Below are 22002 nucleotides of genomic sequence, written 5' to 3'. Positions count from 1 at the left end.
TCATGTGAGGGTGCAGTTCCTGCTGCGGCCTTCGGGGGCGGCAGAGCGCGGCACAGCGGCGAAGAAGAAGAAGAATTAGCAGCGGCGCCAAAAGCGAGCTGCTCGGTCCCGCTCATTTCTCCGCTTCCAGCCGCTTTAAAGACCCGCAGCATGAGGCCTAGAGCGGCCCGCGGAGCTCACAGCGCCGGTGCACAGCCGCCAGCTAACGGGTCTGAGTAACGGCTAACGGCGGCTTCACGGAGGAGACGAGGCGCTGTGACGTCACTGAGAATTAAGGTTTGTTTTTTTGAATGAATCTTTATTCGAACAAACAGGAGCAGCAGCTACCAAAGTAATTAGATTACCGGAAGTCTGCTCAGAAGTAAAATCAGGCCAAACAAACAGACTGAAGTTTGTTTTCTATTGTTTATTTGCGAGAGTAAAAGAGTGACGTCTTCAGCGTGTAAGGTTGGAGGTTGATCGCGTGAGGCTGTGAGCAAATCTAGTCTCGAGGTCACAACGAAACCAAACACAGTTACATGAGTTCAGAGGAGAGCTGAGGGCGCAGCCTGGGGGTCCAGAGGTGGAGGGCGGGTCAGTGAGGAGGTTATCCACAGCTTGAACAATAAAGTTGTGCTCTGACGTATTTAAACTGTAAACGTTGTTTCTAAACTGAAGCCATCGTTAGAGTCCTGCTCTCCTTCTTTCTGATCTGAGAAAAGCGCCTTTACTTTTCTTTATATGAAGATCGTCAGGTTTAAACAGCTGCGTCTCCACCAATGACCGTAGAAAGCATGGACGACGCGACAGCGCTTCCTCCCATTGTGCAAATTTATTTTTAAAGAACTTTATTTACAAACAACAGTAAAACATACAAGGCGCCATCATTAACCCGAATATGTAATATCCTGGGTTGAGCATTTTCTTTGCAAGCTCTTTTGACCAGGAAGTGAAATATACTTTTTTCTTATCGCCATAACCGCCATGGTCTCAAATGCTTTCAGGATATAATTTCTTTTAACCGGATTCGGGCAAATTTCACTTATCAAAATATTCCTGATCACCTTGTTTGTAAACCTGCTGTCACCAAATTCAACTCCAGCTATGCAGAGCTGCCTCAGTCCAGGAGAAATCTTAGAGTGCACAATATCTTCTTTTATCATTGATCTCAAAGAGACTGGGATGGCTTTCATCAGGGATTTATATCTCTTAGCAGTACATCTTACATCAAATTTCTCACAAAACGTGTCATGTTTTAATAAGACCCCATTCTCATCCATAAAATAAGATAAGATAAAACTTTATTAATCCCTCGGGTGGGTTCCTCTGGGAAATTCGGTTTCCAAAAGCACAGCACTGACAGAAGTTATATATATATATATATATATATATATATATATATATATATATATATATATATATATATATATATATATATATATATATATATATATATATATATATATATATATTGTGATCGATGTAGCGGTTCCGAATGACAGCAATATCAGGAAGAAGGAACACGAGAAGCTGGAGAAATACCAAGGGCTCAGAGAAGAGCTCGAGAGGATGTGGAGGGTGAAGGTAACGGTGGTCCCGGTGGTAATCGGAGCACTAGGTGCGGTGACTCCCAAGCTAGGCGAGTGGCTCCAGCAGATCCCGGGAACAACATCGGAGATCTCTGTCCAGAAGAGCGCAGTCCTGGGAACAGCTAAGATACTGCGCAGGACCCTCAAGCTCCCAGGCCTCTGGTAGAGGACCCGAGCTTGAAGGATAAACCGCCCGCAGGGGCGTGCTGGGTGTTTTTTTTATATATATGTATATATATATATATATATATATATATATATATATATATATATATATATATATATATATATATATATTTTTTTTTTTTCCACCCTGATTTACGAATAAATTCTTTACAAATCCTACCATGTGGATTCATGGATTTTTTTTCACATTCTGTCTCTCACAGTTGAAGTGTACCTCTGGTGCAAATTACTGACCTCTGTCATCATTTTAGGTGGGGGAACTTGCACAATCGGTGGCTGACTAAATACTTTTTTGCCCACTGTATATATGTATATGTATGTATATGTATATATGTATATGTATGTATATATGTATAGCTACTTGTAATAAAAGTACAGTAACAGTAATTAGTGACTGAGCAGCCCGGAGCGTTTCTCTGGATTTCTTTAGTAAATTCATTCATCTGCACAGATTAGCTAAACGAACCCTGACAGCCGAGTCCTCATCTTAGCTAGCTAGGTCTCAGGACCGAGCTATGGACGGTAGTTACGGATTAGCTGACAAACACTTTTAACTTACCGAAAAGAAAAAAAAAGTGCAGCGGGGCCTCGGGTCCTTCTGTCAGGTAGTCCAGTTTACTGAAGAACACCTCAGGCTGTCAGGTTAAAACACTCGGTCGTGTCTTCGTAGCGTAAACGCTGGTCCTCCTCTCAGAGCCTACGCTCTATCTGCTATTCCCGAACAGAGATACGCAAGTTTCTCCGTGACTGCAGCTGCCAGTCAAAGCTGCTATGATGATGTTTCACCCCAATTTAACATCACCGTGGTAGGAATTAGAATCAAACTTATGGGAGAGGAGACTCATTGGAGACAAAAGAAAGAATCTTTGGAAAAAATTATCTGAGGAGAATTAATTATGACCTATACTGCAGCCAGAAACCAGGGGGCGATAGAGACGTTTTGGCTTCACTTTTGGGCTGTCGTGTCCTCCATGTTTTCTACAGTCATTGGTCTCCACAGGCTGCTCCTGCAGGAGCTCCAAGACTCCCTGTGGGTTTGGGCCCACCTTGTGGCTGCTGTCATTGGTGGACGGCTCCGGTCTCTGCAGTGATGTCACCGTGTTAGCAGGACCTCAGCTGACATGGGGACACTTCTGTGTTTCCGTCTGAGCTGAGTGAAGTCATTCCACCTTAAATCAGCTGCAGTTACAGTACTGAGCAGAGGCAGGAAGGCCGCTCGTGTCCTCCAGCTTAACCAGCACAGACTCAGGTGTGTCATCACTTCCTTGTTACCTGCACAGGTACAGCTGGCGCTTTGACAGGACACTTATTTGTGAAGGAAGAGAAACGCTGATGTAAATATTCTGATGTCATCAGCCGCAGGTCATGTCACAGTGGCTCCACCCACAGATGCTCGGTGGTGCAGTCGGCTCAAAGCTCGTTTGAACTTTCTCCTGTGGCTGATTGGACGTCCAGCTGTGTGATGCCCTGTATGATGTTAACGTTTGTCCTCTGTGGCGCCCCCTGCAGGTGTTCCAGATGATCGTTGAAGGACACAGGAGGGAGGAGAGGAGGAGGAAGGAGGTGGGCTGTCAGAGCGAGGCGGCCGAGAGGAGGGACGCCGCCGTCCAGGTGGATCTGCTGACTCAGCAGCTAAGCTGGAGACACTTAGGTGAGACTCAGGGACACGTGATTTATCACCGTGCTCTCTGAAACACGGAGCTTCAAACTCATATCCAGTCCAACGTGTCTGTAAAGCAGCACTGAAAACAAACCAGCTGCATGTGAAACACATAGTTACACGGACTCAAACACAGGAAGCCTGCCAACACACAAGCCGTTACGCTGGTCGCTATAGCGATGCACCATAGTGCAGCTGTAATAACTGTGTGACGAAGGGCTCGACCTGAGGAAGGAAGAACCTGATTCCACAGGCTAGACATTGGCCCAGGTCCCCTGTGGCACCCAGAGGCCACGCAGAGCCGGTCCACACAGAGCCGGTCCACACAGATCCATGCAGAGCTGGTCCACACAGAAGTCGCTCCGGGTGGTTTCCTCTGAGGGCTCGAGCCGGCGGACGGACTCAAGGTTCGTCTCTGTGAATGGTGGGTAAAAGGGGGCTTGCCTCGTCGCCGAGCGCCATCTTCGGGTTTAGAGCCTGTGGGCGTCTCACTCACCCGGCCACAGACGTGGAGTCACGGGTAGAGTCACAGTCCACGGCCTTTGTACTGAAGCCACTTCACAGCTGAGAAGATGGTGAACTTCCTGTTCCTGTCCCACACCCGCTGATTAGAAACACCTTCTGCCCCGGTAAACACACCTGAGCAGACACACTGTTTTCTTCCTCACAGATGTCTAAATTTACCCAGAATTCATTGCGGTGCTGACATTGAGACCCTTGATCGCTTCATGGCCAGGTGCTCTCTGAGTTATTAGTCGTGTCCAAATTCATGGGCTGCATCCTCCTGAGGACCCGGCCTTCACGGTCTATGGGGGCCGGGTCTTCAGAAGGTCGGGTAGGCCGGAAGTAAACGGCCGTGAAATTGGACGGTCCAGCCTTCAGATTAGCGTCACCGCTGTCTCGGTGGAGTTTAATAAACTCGGCCGTCTGCTCCTTGCTATCTAAAATATAACAGGACACTGGAGTAAACTCTCGACCATCTGTTTAATCAGTTTTCTGTTTGACGTTTATTCAGCTGTGTGAAAACCAAGGAGGAACCCACCCGGGGGATTAATAAAGTTTTATCTAATCTAATCTAATAATGTTAATCTCAGCCAAACCGATTTACTCATAAACAAATAAAACACTGAAAAAAAGCCAAACAATAACATTTTAGGTTCTCTAAGTGACTTATATATTACGTTTAACCCGAGCAGCGAAAGACCGAGGTGATCTGAAAATGATGTGCTGGGAGTTTGCTGTTCTCGGCGGCTTCAGTGACCCTCGAGCTCCCGGCGAGCTGTCGAGCTGGTGGGCAGCAGAAGTCTCTGAAAACATCGAAGCACTTTTGCAAATATGCGATATCTTGATAAACCGAGCAGATATTAAAAGTTTACACAGCTACATTCTCGCCTGAAAATATGTTAAAAGTTTATTTTGTGACCCAGAGAGAGTAGTAACAGTAATATTAAAACTTAGTAGCGGCCGCCATTGCCAGAAACTGGAGTTTGGCTGAATTCTGGGATATGGTGGGCCACAAAGGACACACCCGACCCGTCCTTCAAATTCGGGGAAAAGCAGGACGCATTTGTCGGCTGCATTCGGAGGAGTCTACGAATTCGGACAGCCTTCGGCGCGTCGCTGTGATGTAATCGTTCTACAAATGCGTCCTCGAGAGGATGCAGCCCATGAATTTGGACACGCCCATTAACTGTTTGAAGCAGAGCGCGCTCACACGTACGCCTCTCCCCTCTCAGGTGTTTCCTGCCACTGTGGCGCCTTCCAGGTGGATGAATCAGCAGGGGGCGCTCTGCTGCAGCTCTGCAGGAGTCGGGCATCACGCTGCGGCACCGACCGCCCCGCCCTGCTACCCAGCGTGCCTCTGTTCTCCGAGCACTCTGTTCTGCCTCCCCCGACTCCTGCGGACGTCTCGGCTGCTCCTCCTGGACTCATCGCTCCCCTGAGCCCGGGGCTGGCCGAAGAGGAGGAGCAGGAAGAGGAGCAGGAGGTGCACGTACCTGAGGGTAGGTTTTGTAAGTGTCAGGTTAAATGAGATGTTTGAAGATCGAGTCCACTCAGAGCAGGAAGCCTTTAATCTGCTCATGTGTTCTTGACCTCCCAACCTTTCATCCTTCAGCCTCCTCTCACAGGAGATTGACTCTCTGCATCAGTCAGTATCTGGGTTATTGATTAGTGATCGGTTCTTTGTATTAATCAGTATTTGAACATTAACTTCCTTTACTCTTCTCCTGCAGAGGAGAGACTCTGCTCTGAGAATGTGGCATTTAAAGAAAAGAAGAAGATGGTGGGGGGGAGGTGGCCTGATGGTGGTGAAAGACAAAAGTCATCACTGGCTGACAAATCGACCAATCACATCGCAGGAAATGCGGCCGGGAAGAGGAGGAGACTAAAGATTAAGCTTCTGAAGAAGGATGAGGAGTCCCACACCAGCAAGCGAGGAGAGGAACAAACAACCAGGATCCAGGAGAGGAAGGAGAACGAGGGGCAGGAGGAGGAGGAGAGAGGAGGGGAGGAGACCATGAAAGAAAGGGGAGGAGTCAAATCTGTCATAATAAAGACTGAGGAGGGTCGGAGACCGAGGAGGATGGTTGGCCCGACAGTCAGATACCTGCTGGAGTCTGAGCAGCAGTCACATGGGCCAACAGCAGCCAATCACAGCAGAGCGAGCAGAGATGTGCGGAGGAGAAAGATGGGGAGGCCGAGGAAGGAGCAGAAGGAGCTGGATGACAGCAGCACGGTGGAGTCCTCAACAGACGGAGGAGCAGAGAGATGGTGGAAGCTCTGCCAGGTCAGTCCTTCACTTGAACGTCACATCACCTTTGATTCTCTGACCTTTGACCTTCAACTTTACCTGTCTCCAGGTGTGTGGTCTGAACGTCACCAGCCAGGCGTCTCTGGATCTCCACCTTTCCGTCCACAGACCGGCTTCTAGCTGCGCACAAGCTGCTGCTGACCAACAGCAAGAACAAACCAATCACGCGCAGGGTGATGCAGAGGAGAGGGAGGAGCCTCAGAGGCAGAGGAGGACAGTCTGCCAACCAATCAGGTACCTACTGGAGTCGGAGGAAGTGTCACATGGTTCTGGAACAGCCAATCAGACCAATCAGGAGGCAGCTACCAAACCCACAAGAAGGAGAGGAACATCAAAAGATGCTGTTGGGGGCGGGGCTTCAGAGGTGATTGACAGGCCTGAGACTAATGCTAAAGACACAGGTCACATGGTCACAACAGGAGGAAGAGAGGAAGGAGAGGAGGAGCCTCACAGGACAAAGAGGACGATGGTTGGCCGACCAATGAGGTACCTGCTGGAGTCAGAGGAAACAGGTGGTGTCAGAACCTCCAATCACAATGCAGAAAACAAACCCACACAGCGCAGGCGAAGACCAAAAAATGTTTTTGATTTCAGTGAGGCTGGGGGCAGGGCTTCAAAGATGACTGACTGTTCTGATACTGAAGATAAAGTAACGGATCACATGGTGTCAACGGGAGGAAGAAAGGAAGGGGAGGAGCCTCAAAGGCCCAGGAAGCTCCTCCTCACAGCACCCACCGAGGCTCCTTATTGGTCAAGAGACATAAACCGTGCGAGAACACGTCCCAGCTGGTTGGTCGACTACTGGACCCTGAACAGGAGTGGGAATGGAAGGAGGGGGACAAAGAGGAGCAGAGTGGAGGACGACGACGAAGAAAGGGAGGCGCAACAAGTCTGTGTGGAGAAGGAGGAGGAGCCTCAAAGGCCGAGGAGGACGATGGTTGGCCCACCAATCAGGTACCTGCTGGAGTCAGAGGAGACAACACGGGGTTCTGGAACAGCCAATCAGACCAATCAGAAGGCAGCTAACAAACACACAAGGAGGAGAGGAAGATCAAAAGATTCTGTTGGAGGCGGGGCTTCAAAGATGACTGACTGTTCTGACATTGGAGATAAAGACACAGGTCACATGGTCTCAACGGGAGGAAGAAAGGAAGAGGAGGAGCTTCAGAGACCAGGAAAGACGGTTAGTCCACCAATCAGATGCCTTCTAGAGTCAGAGGTGATAACAGATATTTTACAATCATCCAATCAGGATGCAGAACACAAGCCCATGTCTTCTGACCTTTACTTGAACTTTACCTGTTACTACAGCCTCTTTTTCTACCTACTCGGATCGACTTGCCGCGGTTTTCAGGTTTCCTATTAGTTCGTAGTTCCTGGTACCAGGTGATGTTCGGCCGGCGTTCCAGGAAATTCGAGCAAATATGAAAATGTGCCCCTGATTGGCCAGTCAGTGGCTTCCCTCGATGAGTCGTGATGGCGTCTCATTCACAAAAATGAAAAGCGCCATTTTTGAAGTTGGGTAGCGACAGAAATGGCTACAAAAGCAATGCCGTGTTCCCGAGTCTGACGCCACAGACCAAGCAGCGGGTCCATCGCGCCTCGACGTCCACCTTTATTGGTGTTGCACATTAATTGCTATAACAATGACCACGTACATTAAGTACTTACCAGATTGTAGTGGAAAACCAGTCATGGCGAGTGGTTCCAAGTAGGTAACCATGGAAATTAGGGCTGGGTATCGTCACTGATCTCTAGAATCGATTCGATTTCGATTCATGAGGTCCCGAATCAATTCGATCCACAATTCGATTCGATTTGAATCGGGTAAATTTAGCCTGAGACAGTCAGAAATATTATAATTCAGGTCATGCATCAGTACATTTCCATATTTTTATATCTATAAAAAGAAAGCTGATACTTGCGGGACTTTATCAAAGGTGTGAGCATCACAGCAGAGGGCTTTGTGTCAAAGTAACTGAGGATAAAACACAGAAAAACATGAAGGCGACTTTCCTGGCCTGGATTTTAACAGATGACCTTAAAAATATTCTGCAGTAGATCAAAAACGAAAGAAAACCATGAATCAACACATGAACATGACCTGATGCTGCTGAAGTGAAGCAGAGCAAAGTTTACAGAGGTTTGATTACAGGCACAGCTGAGAGTTTTGCAATTTGCATCATTTTAAAAAGTTTAAATTTGCTCAGTATTGAACAGCAGAAATGAGGCTTTCTTCTCAGAAGTAAGTAAAAGGACAAAAACAGCGGCCAACAGCCTGTAAACAACGGTAGAGTTGTGCGTAACAAGCAAGCGAATAATGCAGAAAACAGATTTTTAGACGGGAAACTGTTCTTGAAGTACAGAGAGAGAGAGCTGTGCATGAAGTGTGATTTTTATCGTGGTGGAAGCAAAACAGCAAAAATCAGAGTGAATTCTTTGTGTTTTGTGTTTCCATCTTTGTACAGAATCCTGCTCTCATTTAACCTGAGATTCTGGCATTCCGGGCAAAATAAATTTATCCAAGCTAGAATCGATTTTAAACGATAAATTGATAATCAAAGCCCACCCCTAATGGATGGGCTTCTTCTTTCCCGACTTTTAACCAGACTTTTCTGCCCCTTTTGTCTTTAGTTAGGTGAGCGTTGGGTTAATTACAGCTGACCTTTGTCTGACCTTTCCCCCCTGCAGGCGTCTGCCCTCCACCCGTCCGTCCACAGACCAAAGCAACCTTTCGGCTGTCACCTCTGCAACAGGAAGTTCAGCTGTGCCAGCGGGCTGTTCCTGCACCAATGCGATCAGCACCACAGCAATATAGGTGGTCTCTACAGCAACGGATGTGGGGCGGCCCTGAGCAACGCCCAAGCTCCTAAAAACAAACCACAAAAACAGACCACCCAGGATGACAAGGAGGAGGAGCCTCAGAGGCCCAGGAAGCCCCTCCTCACAGCACCCACCAAGGCTCCTTTTTGGTCAAGAGGCATAAACCGTGCGAGAACACGTCCCAGCTGGTTGGTCAACTACTGGACCCTGAACAGGAGTGGGAATGGATGGAGGGGGACAAAGAGGAGCAGAGCGGAGGAGGAAGAAAAAGAAGAAAGGGAGGTGCAACAAGTCTGTGTGGAGAAGGAGGAGGAGCCTCAAAGGCCGAGGAGGACGATGGTTGGCCCACCAATCAGGTACCTGCTGGAGTCAGAGGAGACAACACGGGGTTCTGGAACAGCCAATCAGACCAATCAGAAGGCAGCTAACAAACACACAAGGAGGAGAGGAAGATCAAAAGACTCTGCTGGAGGCGGGGCTTCAAAGATGACTGACTGTTCTGACATTGGAGATAAAGACACAGGTCACATGGTCTCAACGGGAGGAAGACAGGAAGAGGAGGAGCCTCAGAGACCAGGAAAGATGGTCAGTCCACCAATCAGATGCCTTCTAGAGTTGGAGGAACATGATTCTGGAACAGCCAATCACACTGATCAGGAGGCAGTTACCAAGCTCACAAGAAGGAGAGAAAGATCAGATGCTGTTGGCCTCTGTGAGCCTGGGGGCGGGGCTTCAGAGATGATTGACAGGCTTGACGCTAAAGTTAAAGACATAAGTCACGTGGTTGAAAAGGGCAGAAGAAAGGGAGATGAGAAGAAGGAGGAGCCTCAGAGGCTGAGAAGGACGATGGTCGGCCCACCAATCAGGTACCTGCTGGAGTCAGAGGAGCTGTCACGGGGTCAAAGAACAGCCAATCAGGACACAGAAAACAAACCCACACACAGCAGACGGAGCCCAAAAAAGGTTGGTAGCCACAGTTAACTGATCAATCAGGAGGCAGCTAACAGCACCTGCCATTAAGTTCTTAGGTCGACCATATTAAAGATTGAACCCATCTCTAATGATCGGCTATGTACCACAGGCCTTCAAGCTGGCTGTAGTTAAAGACTTTACTCAAAAATCATCTCTAGACCCAGCAGTCTTAGCTAATTATTGGCCAATCTCCAACCTTCCTTTATATCAAACATCCTTGAAAGAGTAGTTGTCAAACAGCTAACAGATCATCTTAGACTTTTAGAGACTTTCTATTGTCATTGTGCAGTTTCTTGCACAGCGAAATTGGGTAGCTGGATCACAAAGGTGCTAAAGTAAAAAGAAGAGAAACCAATATACAACGAAGGCGGAAAATAAATAAATAATTAAATCAATAGCTGGGATAGGCTCCAGCGCCCCCCGCGACCCTGAAAAGGATAAGCGGAAGCGAATGGATGGATGGATGGATGGATGGATGGATGGATGGATGGATAAATCAATAGAATAAAATAAAAAACAGTGTATATGTATACATATGTGAGTGGAACTATATACATGGTGTATGTGGAGGAAACATTGAAACAGACTGGGACCAAAATAATTGCACAGAACATGGAAAGACTGAGATATTGCACATAGATGATCAACAGCAGTGTCAGGGTGGATGTGTTGGGGAAGTCTTTACACACTAGTTTGCATTAAGAGTTCTGACAGCCCACGGGAAGAAGCTGTTCTTTAGTCTGTTGGTTTTGCACCTGATGGATCTGAGCCTTTTTCCAGAGGGCAGGATGTTGAAGAGGTGGTGGTTAGGATGGAGGTGGTCCTTTATAATTGCCCTGGCTCTGGAGAGACATCTTGAGCTGGCAATTAAGTCCAGGGAGTTCTGATGACCCTCTGTAGTCTCTTCTTGTCAGCTGTTGTGCAACCAGCGTACCACACAGGGATGGCGTGCACCAGCACACTCTCGATAGTGGCACGGTAGAAGGACCTCTGCAGAGGAGTGGCTTATTTGAAGAGTTTCAGTCAGGTTTCAGAGCTCATCACAGCACAGAAACAGCTTTAGTGAAGGTTACAAATGATCTTCTGTGGCCTCTGACAGTGGACTCATCTCTGTGCTTGTCCTGCTAGACCTCAGTGCAGCGTTCGATACTGTCGACCATAATATCCTATTAGAGCGATTAGAACATGCTGTAGGTATTACAGGTACTGCACTGCAGTGGTTTGTATCATATCTATCTAATAGGCTCCAGTTTGTGCATGTAAATGGAGAGTCCTCTTCACACACTGAGGTTAATTATGGAGTTCCACAGGGTTCAGTGCTAGGACCAATTCTGTTTACATTATACATGCTTCCCTTAGGCAGCATCATTAGAAGACATAGCATACATTTACACTGCTATGCAGATGACACCCAGCTCTATCTGTCCATGAAGCCAGATAACACACACCAATGAGTTAAACTGCAGGAATGTCTTAAAGACATAAAGACCTGGATGGCCGCTAACTTTCTGCTTCTTAATTCAGATCAAACTGAGGTTATTGTACTCGGCCCTGAAAAGCTTAGAAATATGGTATCTAACCAGATCCTTACTCTGGATGGCATTACCTTGGCCTCCAGTAACACTGTGAGGAACCTTGGAGTCATTTTTGACCAGGACATGTCCTTCAACGCACATATTAAACAAATATGTAAGACTGCTTTCTTCCATTTGTGCAACATCTCTAAAGTTAGAAATATCCTGTCTCAGAGTGACGCTGAAAAACTAGTTCATGCATTTATTACTTCCAGGCTGGACGACTGTAATTCATTATTATCAGGAAGTCCTAAAACCTCCCTGAAAGCCTTCAGTTAATCGTGACCTTTCTCCTCTGCAGACGTCTGTCTTCCACAGACCGAAGCGCCCGTTCGGCTGTCACATCTGCAACAGGAAGTTCAGCCGTGCCAGCAGACTGTTCCTGCATCATTGCAATCAGCACCGCAGCATCATAGACAGTTCCCAAGGCAACAGAGTTGGGATGGCCATGAGCAGTGCTCGAGCTTCTGATGGCAAATGGAAAGAAGGAACCCAGGGTAAGAACGAGAATGGGGAGGAGCCTCAGCGGCAGCGAAGGAGGAGAGTTGGCCCACCAATCAGATACCTACTGGAGTCAGAGGAGTTGTCACATGGTCTTAGAAAAGCCCATCAGAGTGCAGCAACCAAACCCACACAAAGGAGAGGAAGAATGAAGGCTGGTGGGCTCACTAAGGCTGGGGGCGGGGCTTCACAGATGATTGATAGGTTTGAGGCTACCTTTGCCACAGACAGACAGACAGGTGTGCACAGGCAGACTTACCTGGTTCACAGAGACTTGCAGGATTGTCAGGTGACCATCTCCCCCTGCTCTGTCACAATGCAGCGCCTCCTCTGATTGGCTGATTACGTTCTTGTTAAACATGTTTGTTTTAATTTTTTCTATGAAGTCTGGTTTCAGTGATTTTAGGTGTGTGTGTGTGTGTCACACTGTTTTTGAACAATAAAATGAAATAATTTCCTGCTCCTTTTTTCTGTCCTGCTGTTCATGGTTTCTAATGAGGTCAAAGGTCAGGCTGCACCGCCCATGGAACTGCATGATGTCAGAGAGGGGATATCCTTATATGGTCGCGTCAGGCTCTGAGTAATCTAAATCAATGTGGGCCATGACCCCCTGGTGGACGTCACAGGTACTGCAGGTGAGCCTGGAGCCATCACTGCGTAGTACAAATATCACAAATGCTACAATCAAACCGAAGTATTCGAGTGTATTTAGCAGTAGTTCCAGTCCTGACAGAGAAAGTCCTCCCTGCAGAGTCCTCCATCATCATCATCGTCACTGTGTGATGAGTTTAAATAAGAATCAGTTTTCAGATTATATAGCTTAAAGTGTCACCATGACGACCAATCCTCATCCTCGCACTCAGGACCACTGGAGGACACCAGACTGCAGGACAGGTGTGGTGCAGGTAAACTCGGCCTCACTGAGAAAAACACAAGAACAGAGCTGTTTATCATCTAACACAGCACATAACAGGCAAGGCACGATTGTCCAATCAGCAGCCTCCCTGGTAACACCTTTGTGTCTGTGATTATAAACTAGACTGATGCTGCTGTTCAGGAGTCTCCTCCACTTTCACTGCTAGCTCGCCTCATCTGTTAGTGTCACTGACCTCTGACTGCCCGCCTCAGTAACGTGACCTCTGACCTCTCGTCTTCCTCACTAGTTCAGCCCCATTTGGCGCCTCAGTGATCACTCACATGCTGCCGTTAGCTTCACACAGGTGAAGCACACCTTCAGTTTGTGACGGGCAGCCAATTAGACAGACGCTGGCTCAAAGGGGGAGGGGCTGCACATCTTGTTAAAGTCAGAGGGCTGCAGCTCGAGTCATTCTGCTGCGCAGTGTTATAAACATTACGGTAATGCTCCAGCTGCGGTCTTTATGGGAGAAGGGTCTGGCTGCAGCCACTGGGAGCGCCATATTGGGACCTCCACAGTAACCGGAAACACGTGACCTCCACAGTAGCACTGCACGGATCATCGACTGTGGAAACCTTGCAAGTGGATCATAAAGGTTGGCACAGAGTCCTTCATGTATAAATTTGCCGTTAATAATTATATAATTTTAGAAATCATCTAGTTTGCTTACACTGATTACGTTGGCACTTTGTTAGCGTTACAACAACGGTCAGACCCCCGAGGTATCTAAACTTTAGTAAGACTGCACTTTTGACACCTCTGGTTAGCATTTAGTGGTCAGTTTCAAACGTATTTGATTTTTGCTTCTTATTGAACTACTTTTCACGATCTGTAACATCAATGCACATTGTTCCATTTACTGCGTATTGCACTTTGTTCACGTCTTTCATTCCACCTGCATCAACGCTGTAAAGTTTGTCACAAAGAGATTTATACATTTATAAATACTACTATTCTCTATTCCATTCTGTTCTGCTTTTTTATTGCCCAGATTTTTGTTAGCGTTTGTTAAATTGTCCGTTATATGTCAATAGATACGTATGTCACAAATAAAAGTGTCTGGTAAATTATGTTTTTGTAAAGAATTTTCTCCCCAAATCTCTAACATGCTAACTGTAACATGTTATTTCTGCTAAAACCTGAACTTAAAGGTGTATATGGTGTTTATCTGTTTCTCTCTGTTTTAGATGCACATATCAAATTGGAATTCTGCCTCCAAGCCAGAATTGCAGGAGTGCACCACGTGTTGGCTGTTTCACTGCCCTCTGTGCCCCACTCTCAGCCCTGCTGTCAGGGCAAAGATTGAGGAGCAAATAAATGGACACATTAAAAATGCTTTGCCTTTCAAAGGTATGTTGGTATTAAATAAACCTCATAGTTAAAGTTATAAATATGCACTTCTTTTCAGCACCTCTGCAGTGTCTTTGTTGACTTAAAAGCTGCTTTTCACATTGTACAGTTCAGTGCATTCATCAGCTAGAAAAAAGTGTTTTCATTAAATATTTTTTCCTGTTCACCACATTTCCTGACAGCTCTTGTGATCCACAACATTTTGCTTTCATTATTGAGGATGGCTTGGGTATTTTTGTTCATATGTACAATCTGATTGTTAGATAAACTGATTGCATTCTGTACAACTGCATTTAAATTACATATTGTTTTTGTTTTTTTTTCTCTCTTACAGACAGAATGATATGCCGGTGCACTTTCACTGCCCTGTCTGCAACATGACAGTCATACAGCGTGGGGATATGGCAAGGCAATTATTGTCATGTCAGCATTCAGGACTGCTCCCCACTAAACTCTCCGTGGAGCCCCGCCTCCCTCCCGCTGCACTCTCCGTGGAGCCCCGCCCCTCTCCCGCTGCACTCTCCGTGGAGCCCCCCCCCCTCTCCCGCTGCACTCTCCGTGGAGCCCCGCTGCACTCTCCGTGGAGCCCCGCCCCTCTCCCGCTGCACTCTCCGTGGAGCCCCGCCCCTCTCCCGCTGCACTCTCCGTGGAGCCCCGCCCCTCTCCCGCTGCACTGTCCGTGGAGCCCCGCCTCTCTCCCACTCAACTCTCCGTGGAGCCCCATCTCCCTCTCGATGTCTCGTCTCCAGCATCTAAACCATTTCCTGAATCTTCAGTAGAACATTCATGTGCTCGTCCCTCTGTGCTAAATGAAACTGCGGCTTGTGGAAAGTCCATGAAAATGAAACGCCCTCACTCTGGTCTTACTCTTCTTACAAAAAAACTTCAAGACTCACATGATGAGGAGGCATTCAAACAGGTCAACAGATGTTTGCCTGGCCTGTCATCTGCAGTGTTTGTGTAGAGGGACTTCCTCCTCTTTGTTTCTCAGTTTGCAGAGGACATGGAGCTCTTTTTAAAAGCATGTGCTGACGAGCAGAGACTACAGGTCAATGTGATGTTTGACACTTGATGGACAGATGAAGGCACTGGCTGTTTGTTTGTGGTTTTTATGTGCTGTTTGTTTTTCAGTGTACAGAATTCCAGTTAAGCTTATTATAAAATGTTGTTCACTTGTTTCCATACTTATAGTAAAAATTTTAGTGTAAATGTAACAGCATTGTTTATACTTGTAACTTCAAAGTAAAAAGGTTACAGTTGCTATTAACATTTATGTTTTATCCTGTAATCAATAATATTTTTATACATTTTACGTATAACCCTCTGGGCTCTGTGCTGACTACTACACTGCAGTGGACCAAAAGAATGACACAGGTTTGATCTTAAGGGTCTAATAGTTGTGTGTTGTGCATGACATTGCAACGCAAACATGTATTTGCAAGACAGACTGGAATAAATTATGACGCATCAAATATTACACAGGCTGCAGAGAATTTTTGTTGATACAGACTGTTGAGCTTTGAAGCACCTGCTAAAAACACTTTGACTCTTGTAGAGTAAAATATGATTATAGTAAAAAAATCAAAGCTGCAGCACATACAGCAACAAAAACTGTTAGTAAATGTGTCCTGGAGTTTATGCAGGTGCAGAAAGTGCTGCTGCTGTAAGTCAGCCTAACAGCTTCTAGATCACTTATTTTTCTGGAAAGATGGTAAGAAGGGCATCACTGCTCATCTCTACAATCTCCCAGATCTTGGAATACAAGCCTTTGTCCCATGAAAATCACTTCACAGTAGTAGGAGACCTCTAAACCTACAAATGAAGAGTGATCCTGGAAGAAAAAGGGCCCACACTATAGTGACCTCAACAATTGCAAGACAGCTTTGTCCCCGATGCTTATATGAAAAAAATAAATAAATACGAAGATTTATGAAACCATTAGGACTTTATTACTGTTTTATCTGAAAAGTTACTGGTAATATATGACCTAACTGGCATTTAAAGTGTAAAAAAAAAAAGAATATAGATAAAATTTTGGTTTTTTGAAGAAAAGGACTGGAGCTAATTTAAAGAGTCAAGTCGGTAAAAGTAGATCAATGTTTTAATAAATATACATTTTACAGCATTTTGTAAAAAAAAAAAAACACACACAAAAGTTGCCATTTTTGGCAACGAACAAGGTGAGAGAGTTTTATAGTTTTTGCTCTCCTTGAACAAAAATAATAGTGCTCAATAATGTTGATGTTAATCAATTAAATGTCCCAGACTCTACTATTAATAATATAGTGGTCCCTCGTTTATCGCAGGAGTTACGTTCTAAAAATAACCCGCGGTAGGTGAAATCCGCGAAGTTATATTTACAAAAACTGTGGTATTTCGTAAATATAATAAACGCGAATTCAGCTGTGTAATTTTATTAGCAGTGTCCTCTTGAAATGCGCCAACAACATTGAGAGTAACATCCTCCTCTCTGCCCCTTAATGCTCTCTGGGCGCTATGGTAACGCGTAAATAATCCTTTCAAAATAAGACACAACTACAACACGGGAAGACACCCAGGGAAACCGAGGAAAACCCTGAAAACCATACATTTCACACCCGAGGCTCAACTCTCGCGTTGACAAAACGTAACTTTCAATACTTGAAATGTGCAATTCACTTGTATTTTTATTTTTATTCCTATTTATTCTATTTATCCCCTTCGTATATTTTATTTATATTGTCTCTGTATTTATATATATATGTGTGTGTGTATAACTCTGTCGGTGCTGTGCTTTTTTGGAAATCGAATTTCCCAGAGGAACCCACCCGAGGGATTAATAAAGTTCTATCTAATCTAATCTAATCTAATCTAATCTAATCTAACACATGGACACTTTTGGCCACAAACGAGCTGAAGGGATGGTGATTTTTTTAAATAAACCCAGAGTGTTAAAACACTTAGAACCAAATTTATTTTTCAGCAGCATCAATAGTAACAAAAACACAATTTAGTTTTCCCTGTCAAAGTCGATTTAACTGAAGTTACGTGTTTCCGGCTACTGTGGAGATCACGTGTTTCCGGTTGCTGTGGCGGTCGCAATATGGCGGAAACCGGAAGTCAGTTCAAAACAGCCGTGGCGGGTCCCGAAGGAGAAGGAGCTCTGCTGAGATGAGCGAGAGCGGCGCTCAGGTGAGAAACCGAAGCCCGTGTTTGCCTGTGTGTCACGTGACCGCGCTGTTAGCGAGATGAGAGCGCTGTTAGCACCGCGTGACGGTAACTGTCAGAGGGTGTGTGTCTGCTTACAAGCGATGTAGGAAGAAAACAGACAGTTACCTGTTCGAGTTTGGTACAGGTGTGTTGCTGTGACCTTCACTGAGCAGAGCTCTGCACAGCTGGAGATGCTGCCGGAAACTCAAAACACGTGTTTAGTTTGTAGTGTGGTACAGTCTACGTGCTGCAGCAGTGTGTAATGATCTGTACAGTGTATATCCTGGAGCAGTGTGTCATATGGCAGAGTGTATATCCTGGAGCAGAGTGTATATCCTGGAGCAGAGTGTAATATGGCAGAGTGTATATCCTGGAGCAGTGTGTCATATGGCAGAGTGTATATCCTGGAGCAGAGTGTATATCCTGGAGCAGTGTGTCATATGGCAGAGTGTATATCCTGGAGCAGAGTGTATATCCTGGAGCAGAGTGTAATATGGCAGAGTGTATATCCTGGAGCAGAGTGTATATCCTGGAGCAGAGTGTAACGGTGTGTGCGTCTTGTCAGCTGTTAGCTCGTCTGGAGGCACGGCGCTGCCTTAAGGATATTGAGCCTCGTCTGTTTCCGGAAGACCGAGGACCCGACCAAGGTGACTGGCCACGCCCACCCACTCACAGCTGACACATGCTGTCAGTCAGGTGACTGTCTCACTGTATGTGTTGTTTCTTGCTCTCAGGTGCGGTGGTGGAGCTGTTTGGGCTGGAGGGCACAGGTGAGTTCACGATGCAGGAAGTGCCTCCACCTTTAACCTGGATGTAAACTGTGTGTGTGTGTGTGTTGCTCAGGTAAGACGGAGCTGTTGTATCACCTGCTGTGCCGCTGCGTGCTGCCGGAGGCAGCTGGGGGTCTGGAGGTGGATGTGGTGTTTGTGGACACCGACTACAGCCTAGACATGTTACACCTGGTCAGCATCCTGGACAGCAAACTGAGCGCAGGTATATGCACACGCATGCACACACACACACACACAAACAAACAGGAAGTTACACACTAACCCTTTCTCTCCGGGTCCTTAGCGCTGTTGGCCGGAGCAGACGAGGCGGCGCTGCGCTCATGTCTGTCCCGCCTCCTGTTTGTTCACTGCTACTCCTCCTCACAGCTCCTCCTCACCCTCCACTTCCTGGAGACCACCTTGTCATCACGGCCCGCCCTGGCGCTCATCCTCATAGACAGCATTTCCGCGTTTTATTGGGTGGATCGCTGCGAGGGTGGGGCCAGCTACACCAAACAGGAGGAGAAGCTCAGTAGGTGTGCGGAGCTGCTGGGACGCCTGCTCAGGTGGGTGGAGTTAGACTGATTCAGGCTGCTCGCAGGTCATGCGTTACAGTGCGCTGCGTGACATCACCACCACTCTGAAGGCTTCCGCTGAGCTCTGATATGATCACGGTCATGTGCGCAGCTTTTCTCTTTCAGGTACAAACACATGTGCAGAGTGCCCCCTGGTGGTCAAACTGCAGTGTCAGCACCGTAGGTCAGGGTGTTGGCTGGTCAATCGCTCACGCTCTGACGAGTGTTTGTGTAAAATGTTGGTTTGTTCGTGTTTTGCTGGGTCAAATACCTGAGTGGAGCCTGTGGTGGTTCTGTTCTGGACTGTGGCTCACTAATTTTCTGATTTTTGACTCCTCCTACTCCACAGGGATTACAGAATTACTGTCTTCGCCACCTGTCACGCCATCAGGAGGCCCGGCGTCCCCTCCTCCTCCTCAGACTCCGAGCGGTCGTACCTCTGCCGCTCCTGGCAGAGGCTGGTGACCCACCGGCTGCTGTGCTCCAGGCAGGAGCCAGGAAACAACATGGCTGCCGAAGGAGGACACGACCAGGAGCAGAGGAGACAGCAGATCTTCACCGTCCACTGCACCACCTTCTCTTCGAGGGTCAAGGTCTCCTGGAGCAGCTCCTTCTGTGTGACGGAGGCAGGAGTGGAGTTCCTGTCGGCGTCCGAGGAGAACAAATGTGCTGCACGTCAGTAACTCAGACTCTGGTCCAATCATGGATCAGGGAGATGTCCGTCATCTGGCTGAGGGACCAATCACATTTGAGCCCTTGCCGCAGACACGCCCCTCACAGCACAGACTGTTTACTTCATCTGCGTGTTTTTCTGTGTGATGTGATTCTGTGCTCTGACTGCTGCTCGGCCCACAGTGGAAACAGGAGCAGACTGTAATGAGCTGCACAGGTGGGACTGTACAGGGAAAGTGGAGGGGGTGGGGTCAGGATGAGGTCATTGTTAGGGGCCAAAGGGTCAGCATTAGTGTTTGTGTTCAATAAACTGGACATGTATGTTGTGACCTGTGTGTTTGTTTCCACTCAGACCCATCAGCAGATTGTAGATTAATTAATAATAACTGAGGTGGGTGTGGCGTCAGCTCCAGGTGCTGCAGGTATACTGGTACTGTGGGCGGAGCTTATTCTCTCCTGTCTGACATACATAATACATGAAACGACGATCATAACCATCAGTGTTATCCAAGACAGACACGCCCACCACGTCAGCATCCCTGTGATGAGGGTGATGACGTCACTGTCACGGACAGTTTGGCTCTTTTAAACTTTAGTGGCTAATAACCGGAACCTCTTACTGCAGGCGTGGCGCTCTCGGGTCGACACTAACCTGACCCTTGACCCCGACCCTCTGCTCCGTGCTCGGGCACGTGCCTGGCGCGGTCCGGATCCTCGCGCTCCGCTCCGGGACTTCCAGGTCTGCTGACAGAGCCGCTTCACCAGAGCAGTCCTCCAACTGATCCCTCCGCGGGGTCAGACACACTTTTTACACAACACAAACAAATATTCCCGGTGCCCGCGTGGAGGCTTGCACACCGGCACTTTTCACAGGCCGATCCTCGGTACACGCCGCCCGTGTCTGGGTCTGACGGGAGCGTGCGGCCCGGCGAGGCGGGACGTGTTTTGCGGGACCTACTTCCTCTGCTGGCACTGACAGGCGGTGGTTCGGTTGCTCCCAAACATGGCCTCCGTGACGGAGCGACCGCTTCAACTTTAATTTTTCGCCAGTTTTCGGAGTAAAAACCGCGCTTTTCCCTCCGTGCTCCGCCGGGAATGTTCCGCCGGAGACCCGGCCGTGCCAGGCGTGTCAAACGGAGGCTGAGGTTGGCAGAAGTTCGCTGCTGGCTTTGAAGTCGTCGCTCTAAGTTGGCTGAAAGCTGGAGAGGAAAAAGAGAATTGCATCGAATCAGTAAGGACGCTTCTTCCCTATTCTCTCGACACTCCCGCGGCTCGCTAAACGTCCCGCTTCCTGCCGCCCATCCCGACCCGCCACTAGCGCGCCGCGGACCGGGCTGCTAACAGCTAGCCTGCACGCTAACGCTAACAGAGAAGTGATCAGTCAACTGGGCGGTCCGAGCGAGCTAACGGCTAAGCGCTAGCCGCTCCGGGCCGGAGGAAAGCCTTTAAACAGCGAGTTAGAACCACCGAACGGCTCCCGGTACCCTTACCGAGGCCGCACCGAGCGTGTGGGGCTGTGAGCGGGCTCACAGGCGGCAGTACCGGGCTCCACGGCCGCTGTGACAGGCGAGCTTATTAGCATGCTAACCAGCAGGTTACCCACACACAGCCACCCAGCGAGGCTCACCTGAGACCTTAACCTCACCAGACACAACACTGAGCTCACCTGGTGTCCAGCGGCACACCTGGGCAGGTACACGCACAGCAGCTAGAAAAGTGAAAAACACACCAAAATATGCACTAGGTCCGTTTAATCAGCACACTGTAAACACTGTGCACCTGTGCAGGTGAGTACTCTGACCAGCTGACACCAGAGAGCTGCACCTCATCGGTCCCGGGGTATACAGCTGGATTACATTAAGCTGGCACACAGAGCAGAGGGATAATACCTACACAGGCAACAGCAGCGCTCACCTGTACCTGTTCCATCCGAGAGTCAACCCTAATCTGGTTCCAATAATCCCACAGGTGCTGATCGAGTCAATCAGATCATCTGCTGGTTAGTTTTCACTGATTGATTGATCCGTTTGTCTGTAAACAGTCAGAATATGGAGACAGGCGTAGTTTACAGTCTAAGGTGAAGGTGCACTGCAGCTGTTGGTGGCGTGGATCAAAGATGAGACCAGCATCCACAAACACCAGATATTCTCCTTAAACTTCAAACATGCCACATGTCTCTTGCGCTTGATGGTGAATTCACCTGGACATAGATGGTTGCCCGCCCACACAGCTAATCAGCCAGTGGGATTAAAGATGAGCTCGTGTTTTTGTTTACTTCCTGTGCCTGAACTAAACGGCGCCGTAAAGCCATGTTTCCGTGCCGTGTTTGCTGCAGCTCCTCCTCAGCTGCTTTTCTGCCATGTTTGCCGAGCTGAAGGGACCCCGCCGCCCGTCGGACAGGAAGCGTGGACGTTAGAGGTTAATCGTGTTTTAA

At 47.8% G+C, this 22002-nt stretch overlaps 3 protein-coding genes across 10 annotated transcripts in view; all 3 read left to right on the top strand.

Moving 5' to 3' along the window:
- The first annotated feature begins 28 nt into the window (after positions 1-28).
- On the top strand, positions 29-15847 carry LOC308386164 (uncharacterized protein). 2 transcript variants are annotated; one of them, XM_080865502.1, is made up of 9 exons: positions 29-276; positions 3264-3405; positions 5151-5417; positions 5649-6202; positions 6276-7409; positions 8918-10012; positions 11897-13607; positions 14200-14362; positions 14697-15845. In XM_080865502.1, exons 2-7 carry the CDS (start codon positions 3273-3275, stop codon positions 12428-12430), a joined length of 3717 nt encoding a protein of 1238 aa, XP_080721628.1. In that variant the 5' UTR covers positions 29-276; positions 3264-3272; the 3' UTR covers positions 12431-13607; positions 14200-14362; positions 14697-15845. The 2 variants fall into 2 exon arrangements, with proteins under 2 accessions (XP_080721628.1, XP_080721627.1); XM_080865501.1 differs by having other exon boundaries at positions 11897-14362; positions 14697-15847.
- A 1330-nt stretch (positions 15848-17177) lies between these two features.
- Positions 17178-19897, top strand: xrcc2 (X-ray repair complementing defective repair in Chinese hamster cells 2). Its single transcript, XM_080865541.1, has 6 exons — positions 17178-17533; positions 18117-18198; positions 18286-18321; positions 18395-18544; positions 18626-18887; positions 19246-19897. The coding sequence occupies exons 1-6, from the start codon at positions 17513-17515 to the stop codon at positions 19577-19579; spliced, it is 885 nt and encodes a 294-aa protein (XP_080721667.1). The 5' UTR covers positions 17178-17512; the 3' UTR covers positions 19580-19897.
- Positions 19898-20037: 140 nt separating this feature from the next.
- Positions 20038-22002, top strand: part of LOC308386158 (histone-lysine N-methyltransferase 2C-like) — a 50132-nt gene continuing 48167 nt past the window's right edge. For all 7 annotated transcript variants that reach the window (XM_080865483.1, XM_080865480.1, XM_080865485.1 and 4 more), the window contains exon 1: positions 20038-20799. The gene's annotated coding sequence lies outside the window, so the exon portion shown is untranslated. The remainder of the gene's footprint in view (positions 20800-22002) is intronic.

This window comes from Rhamphochromis sp. 'chilingali' (genome assembly GCF_963969265.1).
Source record: "Rhamphochromis sp. 'chilingali' genome assembly, chromosome: 18".
Classification (NCBI taxonomy): domain Eukaryota; kingdom Metazoa; phylum Chordata; class Actinopteri; order Cichliformes; family Cichlidae; genus Rhamphochromis; species Rhamphochromis sp. 'chilingali'.
The sequence above is the reverse complement of the archived record's forward strand: the minus strand, read 5'-3'. Positions and strand labels throughout refer to the sequence as shown.

What these genes read in the sequence shown, in the direction of transcription:
- xrcc2 (XM_080865541.1), top strand. Translation starts at nt 17,513, where the DNA reads ATGAGCGAGAGCGGCGCTCAG. An exon ending in TGAGCGAGAGCGGCGCTCAG is followed by an intron (nt 17,534 to 18,116) that starts GTGAGAAACCGA and finishes GCGTCTTGTCAG; the next exon opens with CTGTTAGCTCGTCTGGAGGC. An exon ending in AGACCGAGGACCCGACCAAG is followed by an intron (nt 18,199 to 18,285) that starts GTGACTGGCCAC and finishes TCTTGCTCTCAG; the next exon opens with GTGCGGTGGTGGAGCTGTTT.
- LOC308386164 (XM_080865501.1), top strand. Translation starts at nt 3,273, where the DNA reads ATGATCGTTGAAGGACACAGGAGGGAGGAGAGGAGGAGGAAGGAGGTG. An exon ending in GATGGTGGAAGCTCTGCCAG is followed by an intron (nt 6,203 to 6,275) that starts GTCAGTCCTTCA and finishes ACCTGTCTCCAG; the next exon opens with GTGTGTGGTCTGAACGTCAC. An exon ending in TTCAGAGACCAGGAAAGACG is followed by an intron (nt 7,410 to 8,917) that starts GTTAGTCCACCA and finishes TCCCCCCTGCAG; the next exon opens with GCGTCTGCCCTCCACCCGTC.